The sequence below is a fragment of the Odontesthes bonariensis genome, chromosome 17 (assembly GCF_027942865.1).
Source record: "Odontesthes bonariensis isolate fOdoBon6 chromosome 17, fOdoBon6.hap1, whole genome shotgun sequence".
NCBI classification, from domain to species: domain Eukaryota; kingdom Metazoa; phylum Chordata; class Actinopteri; order Atheriniformes; family Atherinopsidae; genus Odontesthes; species Odontesthes bonariensis.
This window is the reverse complement of record NC_134522.1, coordinates 20,088,206-20,099,597: the sequence shown is the minus strand read 5'-3', so window position 1 is coordinate 20,099,597 and position 11,392 is coordinate 20,088,206. Positions and strand designations below refer to the sequence as shown.

The 11,392-nt window shown below is 41.5% G+C and overlaps 3 protein-coding genes across 3 annotated transcripts; 2 read left to right on the top strand and 1 right to left on the bottom strand.

Moving 5' to 3' along the window:
* The first annotated feature begins 345 nt into the window (after window positions 1-345).
* On the top strand, window positions 346-4,436 carry LOC142366510 (rab GTPase-activating protein 1-like). The gene is made up of 8 exons (XM_075448414.1): window positions 346-831; window positions 1,623-1,706; window positions 1,802-1,912; window positions 2,655-2,759; window positions 2,860-2,943; window positions 3,076-3,147; window positions 3,422-3,679; window positions 3,855-4,436. The coding sequence occupies exons 1-8, from the start codon at window positions 721-723 to the stop codon at window positions 4,083-4,085; spliced, it is 1,056 nt and encodes a 351-aa protein (XP_075304529.1). The 5' UTR covers window positions 346-720; the 3' UTR covers window positions 4,086-4,436.
* A 142-nt stretch (window positions 4,437-4,578) lies between these two features.
* Window positions 4,579-7,715, top strand: ebi3 (Epstein-Barr virus induced 3). Its single transcript, XM_075448416.1, has 6 exons — window positions 4,579-4,900; window positions 5,240-5,354; window positions 5,430-5,514; window positions 6,010-6,127; window positions 6,304-6,467; window positions 7,264-7,715. Exons 1-6 carry the CDS (start codon window positions 4,807-4,809, stop codon window positions 7,417-7,419), a joined length of 732 nt encoding a protein of 243 aa, XP_075304531.1. The 5' UTR covers window positions 4,579-4,806; the 3' UTR covers window positions 7,420-7,715.
* Window positions 7,716-7,724: 9 nt separating this feature from the next.
* Window positions 7,725-10,811, bottom strand: odf3l2a (outer dense fiber of sperm tails 3-like 2a). Its single transcript, XM_075448658.1, has 5 exons — window positions 10,763-10,811; window positions 10,285-10,395; window positions 9,972-10,094; window positions 9,557-9,698; window positions 7,725-8,070 (listed from the first exon to the last, which is right to left on the bottom strand). The coding sequence occupies exons 1-5, from the start codon at window positions 10,809-10,811 to the stop codon at window positions 7,725-7,727; spliced, it is 771 nt and encodes a 256-aa protein (XP_075304773.1).
* Between the last annotated feature and the right edge of the window lie 581 nt (window positions 10,812-11,392).

Below are 11,392 nucleotides of genomic sequence, written 5' to 3'. Positions count from 1 at the left end.
AGGTCTGTCAGGTTTACACAGCATCTGCGTGAGTGTGAGGGAAAGAAAAAAGGCTGAAAATGAAAGTGAACGGAAAAAAAAGTCAACACATCTGCTCATTATCACCATATGAATCGGAATCAACCAGCTGCCTTGAACTTTTAAAAATGGTGTCCTTTTTTTTTTATGTGTGACATCACAAACAGGTGTTAATGTTTGTGTGTGTTTCAGGGAACAAGACAGGTGAGGTGATAAGAAATGCAAGCACAATTGTGGGTGTGGTCAGCGCTGCCTTTCTTTCACACTCTTTCAGGTCGCATATAAACCCTGCTGAACCTGTTGCTCTCCAAACACCTATAACACACACTACACTACTGTGCTTCACCTGACACTGTGGAAGAGGCTGCTGCTTGTTAGGTGTCCTTACACTGTTTAGGTATTTCGCTCTGTTGCTCACCTTTGGACTATAGACAGTTTCCTTGTTTTTTCCAGACAAGGACTTGGACTTTATCCTGATATTTCCTGATATTTTTGCCCACATGCTGTACCGACCTTTTGCCGCTGCATGTACAAACAAGCCAACTGCATCCTTCTGAAATCACTCAGGAGGGGACTTGAGTATCTGCAGGTGGATATTCTTGGCCCCACTGGTTTGAATTAGAGGCTTTGCGTTGAAACGCTGTGACCGTTTGTGTGTGAGTGTGAGTGGGGCAGCCCCTAGCGTCTGCATATCTGGTTAACATGATGGAAGAAATGTCCATGGCTATGGCCTGTGATGCCAACGTTATGGACCAGATGACAGAGGAGGAGATCCTTGCCTGTCTGGTGGCTGAAACCGGACCTACATTCACAGTAAGGCTGTCTGCTGCATGGATTCACTCAAGAACGTACAAAACAAAAAACGGTAGACTTACCCAATTAGTGTAATTTATCAGCTTTGTATTATGGCAACCAGAATATTTCAATTTTATGCTACTTCGTACCTCTTGAATCCCTAAATTCCAGAGAAAATATTGCACTTTGTTTTCCACTGAAGTGGGAAAATAAAGCTGTGTTCCTAATCTAAAGTACATTCACTTTAGACTTTTAACGTATTTATTGCAGAAGACCACTATTGTAATGCTGACTTTCACCAAAATTGTTTTGCAATTTTGAATTTGGCACAATGAGTACTATATACTTTCTCTAAATGACTTTTGGATTTGCTTGAAAAAGAATGAACATTGCTTCTGTTTAAGGTTTTTCTGCATTCCTTGCATGAGCTATTGCTGATTGGCAACTGCAAGCCCGAGCCTAACACAAAGCACATTCTTCTTCGAGAGATTTTTGATTTAAGATACAGTGAAATTCATTCTGATTGTTCATTTTAGATATTTGAGATATGGCAATCCATTTCATGCTTTGTAGAAGTCTCTTCTCTCCTTTATTCATGTGTCTCACATTAGCATTTCCCCCATATACCCAGCTTTATCTTTATCTTATCCTTGATTTATCCCCATCACCTTCTGTGGCCTGTTTTTCATTTGTCAGCCTAATGCTACATCCTGCAAATCTGTCTGGGAGAGATAGCTTTCTTCAGCTTAGATATTACGTTTTTTTTTTTTTTCCCACGTTACTCGTAAGCCCTGTCTGTCTCCCCTCAGGTCCCAACAAAGAAAGCAAAACTTGGGGAAAGCCGGCTTCAGATAATGGATGACGAGGAGGAAGACCCTTTGGACAAATACTTGGTCTGATATCCCTCCTGTTTTCCTCTTCTTGTTAAGTGACTCAATTTCCATTTTTTTCCCCTGCAGAACCTGAAATATTTTTCTGTTGTTTGCAGAGGGAAAACGATCGCCTTCTGCAGGCCAGCCTCCGCCTGGAGCAGGAAAATGACAACCTGGCCCACAGACTGATCACGAGCAAGATCGCTCTGAGGAATGCTCTGGACAAGGTACTATCGATGACTTTTTTTCATTAAAAAACAAGAAGCGTGGAGGGTCCACCAAAAAGATGAGCAAACTGTATGATATGACGATATATGTTTGAACTGAGTCTTGATAACAAGCTGGATGGTCTCTCTCCTCTTTAGTCCAGTGGACAGAGTAGCCATGACTTTCAAAGAAAAACTTAAATGTTGATCTGTCACACCATAGAACAGTTTTCCACTTTGGCTTAGTCTATTTCTGATATTGTTTCTGGATCATGTTCACATATGACTTTGTCTTTGCATGATAGAGCTGTAACCTGGATTGTTGATAGCCGAAGGAACTGTGTTCATAGACGATGATTTCTGGAAGGGTTCCCGTGCCCATGCAGTAATTTCCATGACAGAATCATGTCATGCTGTCTGAGGGTTTAAAGATCACTGGCATCCAATGTTGATTTTCTCCAGATTCTCTGAATCCTGATGATATTTTATACTGTGGATGATGCAACATTCAAAGTCTATGCTTGTGGAATACAATATTGGTTTATAAGATTGTGTAATCATTGCGTTCTGTTTAAATATACATTTAACACAGCATCCCAACTTAATGGAATTAGTGTTGCACATTTATTTACAATAAGCTGATATTTTTCTTCAAAATCCAAATTTTGGAGCTTAACTGACACCATTTACATTCTGGCCTTGCAAATAGGCAAATTATCATAGAATGATATTCTGAGTAGTAATTGGCGCTGTGTTTTTGCAGGCCGAAGACAGAGTGGACGAGCTGACCAAAGACCTTCTACATACCCGACATCGACTTCTGGCCACAGAAGAAGACAAAAGAGTGAAAGAGGAGGAAGCTGCCATGGTAACAATAAATATCTTCATGTTAGCTCCTTACAGTAAATCTGGCTGTTGAAATTTAATTGCAGGCATGTGTGAGTAAAGAAATGTCCACTTCTTTATAGCTGAAGGAGGTGTTTCGGAGGGAGCTGGAGAAGACTGAGCAGGAGATCAAAAGGTCATCTGGAATCATTGAAGACTACAAACAGGTACAGTGAATTGATGGCATTGTTGGTGTGATAGGAATTAAAAAACTGGCTGCTGCCATTATAAGGAATAGGAGTGTGACGTAGACTTGATAAGAGGGCTCTTTGCTTAAAATCAGATGCTCTTACTTTAAGATCTGCTCTCAACTGACTCTGCGCCTGGAGAGACAGCAGGCCGCCCACAGAGAGGAGTTAGATTCACTCGCGGTAAGTGCAGCTCTCTACTGTCATCGATCTTGCTTTTATCTCTGCTTTTACCTCTACCATACTTCATCTTAGATGCCATTGTTGGTTCAGCCCTTTCTAAAACGTCCCAATTTTTAGCACTTTAACACATACAACAGCAGGTGGTTGTTTATTGTCTAAGACAGTAAAGTATCATAAAACAAGGATTTTAGAAATTATTGAAAAACCAATGGCCACCAATGGACATTTCATCTGTCTCTTTTTCTGCTTCTTACTCTCTCTATGCATCTTACAGAGTATGATACAGGCTTGCTCCCGCTGCCAACACATTGCAGAATCAATCACTGCCGATCATAACTCAGAAACAGCGGCAGAAACGGAAGGACGAGGGGTGACTGAACAAGGCCTGGAGGAGAACAAAGGAGGCCCGACACAGGCAGATCAGAAGAGGGAGGATCAGGAGAAGGAGTCCCTCAGGGCTCAGATCAGGGAGCTGGAACAGGAGTTGGCCCAGACCAAACTGCAAGTGGTGGAGGCCAAATGCAAGATCCAGGTAAGGCCTGAACATGTAAAAGCACCTGTAAAAGCTGGCCAAACCTCACAAGTTTAGAATTCTCTTTCACAAACATGCACTTTGATATCTACAAGCAACGACTGAAAATCCAAACACACACAAGGAGGGGGAAAAAATGCATCATTTTCCTCATATCTGTGCTATTCTCGTACAGGAGTTGGAGCATCAAAAGGGAGTCTTGGCTAGTGATCTACAAGAAGCAAAAAACAGCTGGATCAGCAAGGCCTTCACCTCTCTGCGAACCTCCAGCGGGGGAATTCACAGCATTAGCATGCATAAAGATGGCACTCCAACAGTGGGCTGGCACCTCCACAGCACTACCCTCTCTGCGTGGAGCTCAAAGAAGCTATTGTGGCCTCACAGAGACAATCGAGAAAATGTCTGAAAGACTGCACAGTGTATGTACAGATGGCATGAAACTGGACACTAGAGAAGGATAAGATTTCCACTGCAGTGTGCCTTGAATCTGACCATAAACTCCCTTTGATGCACATGAATTAATTACGGTTGTAGTTGCCTCATATATGCACCAGATGGTGGTCGAGAGCACAAAACAAGCCAAGGAGAGTACCTGAAAGCACACATGGGTGATGTCAGGGGCTTTCTTGGCTGTTTACCATTTAATTAAACCTCCCTGATTTGTTTTAGTCTTGATAAACTTAATCCCTGTGTCATGTGAGTCCTCTGCCGAAAAATCTTAAATTGTAAATATGAGTAATCCAATAAAGTGAGTTTGACACATACTCTTTACTTATGAAACCTGACACATCAGCAGTGTGTGTGGTGCAAAAAGGTTCTTTTTGAAAGAGGTTTTCCTGTTATAAGCCACAGTCCCTGTTCCTCTTTCATTTTGACCAATGTGCTGTTTAAAATGCTGATGAGCTGCCGCTTGAGCACACGCAGAGGAGCTGCTGCCAGGCCAAGCTCACACCGTTATCTCTGAACTTTGACGTGTGGAGGGGAGTAGACCATAACACAGAGAAAAGGGGGACAGCAGAGTCTTTAAGGCTTTAATCTGCACAAGTGAGAGTTTGCTGTAACACTTATCAAAGTGTTTAGACAAGCTAGTTTGGGTTAATAAGTCCTCCGAAGCACGTACAGCAGCTATGTTTGTCAGTGTGTTTATCACCGTTGCTCCCTTCCTGTGTGCTCTGCAAAGTGACGCGCTTGAGCTGCTGAGAGCGACTGCAACGTTAGGGGGTGAGTACCAGTCTGAGTGAAATATGCTCTGTTTCCACAGCTCCGTGGAGGAGTGGGGGGGTTTAACTGTAAGCATGTGATCAGTAAACCACTAACGTCTTGTGGGGACCAAAGTGCTGGACAAAGCAATTTTAACACCCGTTTTGGGGTTAGAATTAGTGAGATCTTGGGTTATGCATTCAATTGCTAGGGTTAAAAGACAAGAGGGATAGATTAGACCAATAAATACACTGCACAATTGAAACAACTAAGCGGGAAAATAGTATTAAATTATCACCTTGATGTTGAAACAAACAAATGTAAGTTCTGTGGATGATTAAATGTAATTTCTCCTACCAGATCCTCCATCAACTCCCTCAGTGCACTGCTGGTGCTCCATCTACCCAAATGTGACATTCTGCTCTTGGCCTGAACCTTCCCCGTCCCCCCCAACGCACTATATCGCCACGTACAGGTAAATCTGACCCCTTTCAGCAAATGTCTTGAAGATTTTCCTTTTTCTTCATATGCCATTCCTTTTGTTTCACAGTGAGAGACACAGAGAGGCGAGCACCAAGCCTTGCCATCTCATCCCACCTGGCTCTTTATCTGCGCCTTCATCATCCTCTGAACAGGTACAGGTTTATTCAATTTTTGCGTCAGGGATCTCCAAAAGGGGCATGGAACAAAGCAGACATTACTCATTTACAGTAAACATTATGTTAAAGTCAGGAGGATTTAAGCTCTAATTGTCATCCAAAAACAACAGCGTTGAATAGACCTGCTGAGTCTTGAAAAGAAATTCCCCTCTCACATGATTCATTTACTTATTTGGTTTGGGGAGATTGTAACAGACCACAGATCAGTTCGAAGCTTTGTGTTTTGTGAGCCAACGAGAGACAACTGGAAAACAGTTAAATATAACAGTTTTTCATAAATAAATATTCAAATTACAAGCAGTTCAAGTGGGAATCCCCCCTCTATTAAGTATAGTCCAACTTTTGCCACTTTTGTAACGCTATTGGATGTTTTTTATTTTTTTTTAAACACACAGAGAAGTATGCCAATAATGGATAGACAAGATGACAGACAGATGAAACACATTCTCACTGCATCGCACTTTATTTCAGCTTTGGCATTGCCAACTGCCCAACCTGAAACTTCTCACAGACTATGTCATCAACGTCACTGCAGTTCACCCTGGTGGAAGCAGCTCTCATCTGACAAGTTTTATGTTGGAGGATATAGGTGAGAATTAGAATTTCGTATGATCCGATTTAATTATAAAGCGAAGTTATAAGTTTATAGGGTAACTGATCACGAAGTAATAAAGTTTTACAGCTTTGCTTTACACGACAATGTAGTTCATATTGTAAAGACTTGTCCGTTTTTATCTAAAATTCCATCTTCAAATCTGTCTGCAGTGAAACCAGATCCTCCCGTCGATGTCCGGGTTTTTCCTCAAAATATTAAAAACTTGTTGGTGAAATGGTCTCCTCCCCCTACATGGACAAGCCTTGACATCTTCCCGCTGAAGTACCGCATACAGTACAAGTGGGAGCATAGGGACACTCCAAAGTCTGTCAATGTAAGAAAAAATCCTCATCAATACACACTGGACAAAAGTGTTGACATTCACATTTGACACCTCAATAGATATGCAGAAGTAAAAAAAAAACACCTAGATTCTTCAGTCAACCTCAAAAGTTTCAGAACTTCCCTGTGAGAATCTGTGGTATCCTTCTGTGAACAGCATAGTTTCATAATGCCTTTAAACCTTTTTTTTTTATTGCATTTGGTTGTTTGGATTAAAACGCATATCTCTGCTTTGGCTTCAAGAATTAAGAGTATTTTAGCATGTGACTGTAGCTTTTCTCTTTCCTTTTAAAAGTTGAATCGTTTGTTAAATATGCTCTCTGGGTTCAGGAGTGTTACATTTTCATGTACAATTATGGCACTCCTTTCTAAAATAATAAAAAAAGTCATTGGGAATAAATAGTTCATGAATTGTTAGTAATGACTTTATCAGTTGTTAATTCCCTTATGAAATATTCTTAAAGCCACGTATTTACAGAGGATTTGTAGCTTATTTGAATTTTCTGTTATTGATTATATTGGTGTTTTACATATAATAGTATTCCCAGTAGGTTTAACCTGGCAACCTGAACGTTGTTTTCATTAATGTAAAGCAGAACTGAATAATTAAATCAATCAGTCGGTGATCAGTCAAACAATTGAAGAAAGAAAGAATTGTTGTCTTACATCAGCACACGAAAGCATCTCAGAGAGTTCTTTATTTTAAACTCACAGAGTAAACAAAAGTTACACTGATATGGATGTTTTTTTATTTATTTAAATGTATCCTGTATCCTTCTCTCCCTCAGTTGGGCCCTATTGAGAACACCGAGTTTGAGATGAGGGGGCTGATCCCAGGCAGGGCCTACCTGTTCCAGGTGTGTGCTAAGGAGCTGCTGGGTCTGGGCCAGTGCAGCGACTGGAGTTCACCTGCAAAAATCACAATACCAAAAGCGAGGCCGTAACACCCATTTTCCCATAAGCTGGCAGTGACATAAATACTTTTGTTCTTTTATATTATGATTTTTTAAATGCACAAAAAATGCAAGCAAAAACTTATTGATGTTTGTTTTATTTATGAAGAAATGCACAGATGTATTATTTATACAGTGTACAATCCACATTTTTGGGTAAAACTGTTATTGTATTATCTTTCTGTTTTTCTGAACTGTCAGTATTGTGTACTTTTTGTGGAGTCGTCACAAGAAAAGTTTTTTTATCATCATGTAATAAATAAAAAAAGGCAACTGATGTAAATCCACATCAATAGTCAGTCAATCACATCCACCACAAGTGGGGTAACAAACTCGGAATGTCTGATGCCCATAGTGAAGGATGGGGGCCTGGGAAGGTGCATATGAGTCCTCTCTGGGCTGTACGCGCCTGGTCCCGGAACAGCAGACGAATAATTGGGTTTCTTAGTCCGGCTCTGAATGGAGAAGGAAGGTTGCCGCTGTTTATAGATATCTGGGTTGATGCTGTTGTATTTTCCCGGTCCAGGAGTCACGGCGAGATCTTCAGAGGGCCCTCCGACTGTCCGACGGCTTGAGAAGCTGTAGCTGGCGCTGGAGGGTTTGTGAGGAACCTGACAGCCCAGCAGATTAGGAAGACTGTAGCTGAAAGATTGAGGGCAGAAAAATTCAAGTTCACTCAATATCTTTTATCTAAAGCTGTTCACATTCTCTCTGTTTATCAGTACCTTCTGATAATGTGTTTTCTTTACTTTACAAACGGGGAAGTACATTCATTCACGACAGTCAGCTTAGTAGGATGTGGCTGAGGCAGTCGTTGCAGGTGTGTAAGATGCAGGACAGTGAAAGCAGTTATTTCAACTTGCATCCTGTTGCTCATCTGTAGTTTCATTTAGGCAGCAAAAGCAATTTGGGTAAGGTTGGAAAATCCAGATTCTGGTTAGATTTACATTACCTATGACACCGCAAAACTTATTTACGTCACTTTTACATAACCCACAACACCTCAAGCGAAAAGTAAAAAGCAGTGCTGTATGATTTGAAACGACAACACATTATGGTGGAGTGAGACCTCCTCCACGAAACATATCTGTGTCGTGTTTGTTCATGCGGCAGATATGACCTTTAACTACACTAATAGAATATACGACATCTAGTGGTCGTAAGAGTAACTGTATGTGGAGGATAAAAATTGCGCCTGACGGTCACGATGTAAAATTTTATTTATTTTTTTTCCACCTCCTGCCATGATTTTATAACCCTGTGCAAATAATATTATTGTCTAAACCCAATCAGGATGTGACAAAATGCTTTAATAAAGTGTTGTAGTATTGATGGATTATATGTCAGTCTCAATCTTACATGAGATAAAGACTCATGCTTACGTTGCACAAAACTGCTCCATCAACCCTCCTCCTCCCTCCTTATGAGGACTTTGTGACTTCCTAAAGAAAACACTTGACAGAGACGGTTGCATTGATGTGATATCCACAGTTCCCCCTTCTGCCCAAAACTGACTAACTGCACATTTCATTGGAAGAAATGACGGAGAACTGCCTTTTAGCAGGACAGTATCTGTCTGCCTGCCACTGTTTGAGAGACAGTGAATAACTTCTCCAAGTACACACACAAACCCAGAGAGTCCTGTTGTTCTCTGCTTCTTTTCTTTTCTTTCATTTTCTGTGTTATATCGCATGTTTAATCAGTGGTGTTCAGAGTTTTCTCTGCTTTTTTAACCGTTCTAAATGGACACTTAGTGTCATGACTAATATGTCCACAAATCACTGCGCTTTCACAAACTGTAAGGCTTTGACGATACTGTGATGGTCATCATTAAACCAAAGCACGATCTTCCCCTTAACAGTCACCGACTTTCAAGTTCAACAATCCTGCTGTAAGTACAAGTGGATGCTACACTGCAAGATCTTTTATTTTTATGGAAAACTAATGCATTCTTAAAACCAATCTCAGTGTTGAGGCTTGTTTTTTACCTGTTGACGAACACACATTTGACATCTGTGTCATTTATGGCAGTAAGATGGTGTACTAGTATTGAACGATTGAAAATACTTCACAGTTGGATCAGTTCTCAGGTATAAACTCACAATCCGCCCGACCTCCTTCCCCTCACCTGTTGGGCGCTGGTACGGCATCCATTGAGCGATATCTTGTTCGGGCTCCGATGGTGTAAGATGGCGATCTGCGGTGAGCGTTGAGAGGTGGAGCCCTCTCTGGGCTGTAGGCCCCTGGTCCAGGAGTTTGGAACTGCTCATCTACAAAAACAAACGGAAACTCGTTTGGAGAGATTGGTTATAATCAAAGACATAGTGCATCAGAGGGACACAGCTTCAAAGCTTTTCATAATCTTCCTCTTGTCTTAAATAGATAGAAATAGACACTGTTAAAGGCAGTGTGTGTGTTTGCTCAAGGTGTTTCATCAGCTGAATTGCTCTCTTTGGACAGATTACCCAGTATTTTAGTAGAGCTGCTGTGTCTATATGCATGATGATGCTCAACCTGCTTGAGATGTTTTTCATTTATGTTACCCCTATTCCCGATACGTCTTCCTCTGCCTGAAATGGAGTAAGATGGCGTCTCCATCCGGCCAAACCGGGTTACCTTGGCGCCAACGTGGTACCTCGGTCCTGGGCTTGAGTCTACAGAGACCACTATAGAAAATAAAATCCATGTAAGCAATATAAAAGATATAAGTGAGAGTCTGTAAGACACTTAAAGTAGGTCTGAGTAGGTCAGTTAAGTGCCGTTATTCTTGTGCCAAGACCGCGCCAAGGCAGGCCAGCATTATAGATATTTAACTGTTTTTTGACAGATTTACAGTTTAAGATGACAAAAACGTACTGGCACTGCTCATGCGGCTGTGGAAGGAGTATGCAGGGCTGCTGGGCTTGGTGAAGTCATGGTTGATGTATCCAACTGTAGGGGGCAGAGCGTAGCGTCCGGGGCCCGGGCCTGACAGCGAGGGGGAGGAGGAGTTGGAGGGAGGGTAGTGACAAAAATGATGCAACAAATTCAGCTCAAAACAGCAGTGCTGCACACCCACCAGTCTGTGGCTCGGGCTGCTTTGTCTCTGATGGTTTCCATATGGAGCGCTTTGACTTATTTTCTACGGTTATGCATTTTAACGTTCTTCCTCTGCTTGTTTGGGAATGAATTCTAAACAAAGTAGAAATCTCAAACAAGTACAGAGCAATAACTTTGTAATGCTGTGAGAGATTTCATAGCAAAGCCAGTCAAGTTATAATACAGTTCATGCGGATGTATACACACACATACGCATACACATGCACATACGGGCATACAGATTTCTCAAACTGACCTCTTTCTCGAGCAGAGATTATTGGTCGTTTCCTCACCGCCTCCTCCATGCTCCACCACCTCTTCCTTGTCCTCTGCTCTTCCTATTTGGGTCCACTGTCCCTGAAGGCACATCCTTTTTCTTGTGTATCTCTGTCCAGGTGAATTATTCATGACCAAGACATGAAGAAATCCTATCTTGACCGTGGGCCTGAAACGCCCAAATTTGCTCTCCACCTCTTTTTCTCCAAGGTTCTCTCTGGACAAACTGTTATCCTGCTGATGGTGTAAGAAGGCAAGACTCAAAGGAGGAAAATCAGTGTTTGTTTTGCGGGGCCGAATCGTATTAGAAAAGGTTGATTAAAGAACAAAATGAGCACCGCAGATGTGTCTGTACAACTGACAACGCGGTGTTATTGAATCAGAACTGTAACATTTATCATGCCAGGAGCAAATATGCATTTATAAATGCGGAACAGAATTTGTCATCCTACTCCAAGGCATTAGGTTACTGCACTGCAGGATGTATGGGGAACTTCTACACTGCAGTATGTATGCTGTAAGTAACATAGTCCCTGTACACATGCTATTAAAATTTAAAGAACTTACACTAGTCTTCTGTTGCAGGTGGATATATGACAGCCGGAAAATT

Bases quoted from the DNA above. Each gene is read 5' to 3' on its own strand.
- odf3l2a (XM_075448658.1), bottom strand. From the start codon at position 10,811: ATGGAGGAGGCGGTGAGGAAACGACCAATAATCTCTGCTCGAGAAAGA. The intron at 10,396-10,762 runs GTCAGTTTGAGA...CCTCGCTGTCAG, and splicing joins AATCTCTGCTCGAGAAAGAG to GCCCGGGCCCCGGACGCTAC. The intron at 9,699-9,971 runs GTAACATAAATG...TTGTTTTTGTAG, and splicing joins AAGACGTATCGGGAATAGGG to ATGAGCAGTTCCAAACTCCT.
- ebi3 (XM_075448416.1), top strand. From the start codon at position 4,807: ATGTTTGTCAGTGTGTTTATCACCGTTGCTCCCTTCCTGTGTGCTCTG. The intron at 5,355-5,429 runs GTAAATCTGACC...TTTGTTTCACAG, and splicing joins CACTATATCGCCACGTACAG to TGAGAGACACAGAGAGGCGA. The intron at 6,468-7,263 runs GTAAGAAAAAAT...TCTCTCCCTCAG, and splicing joins ACACTCCAAAGTCTGTCAAT to TTGGGCCCTATTGAGAACAC.
- LOC142366510 (XM_075448414.1), top strand. From the start codon at position 721: ATGATGGAAGAAATGTCCATGGCTATGGCCTGTGATGCCAACGTTATG. The intron at 1,913-2,654 runs GTACTATCGATG...GTGTTTTTGCAG, and splicing joins TGAGGAATGCTCTGGACAAG to GCCGAAGACAGAGTGGACGA. The intron at 3,680-3,854 runs GTAAGGCCTGAA...ATTCTCGTACAG, and splicing joins AGGCCAAATGCAAGATCCAG to GAGTTGGAGCATCAAAAGGG.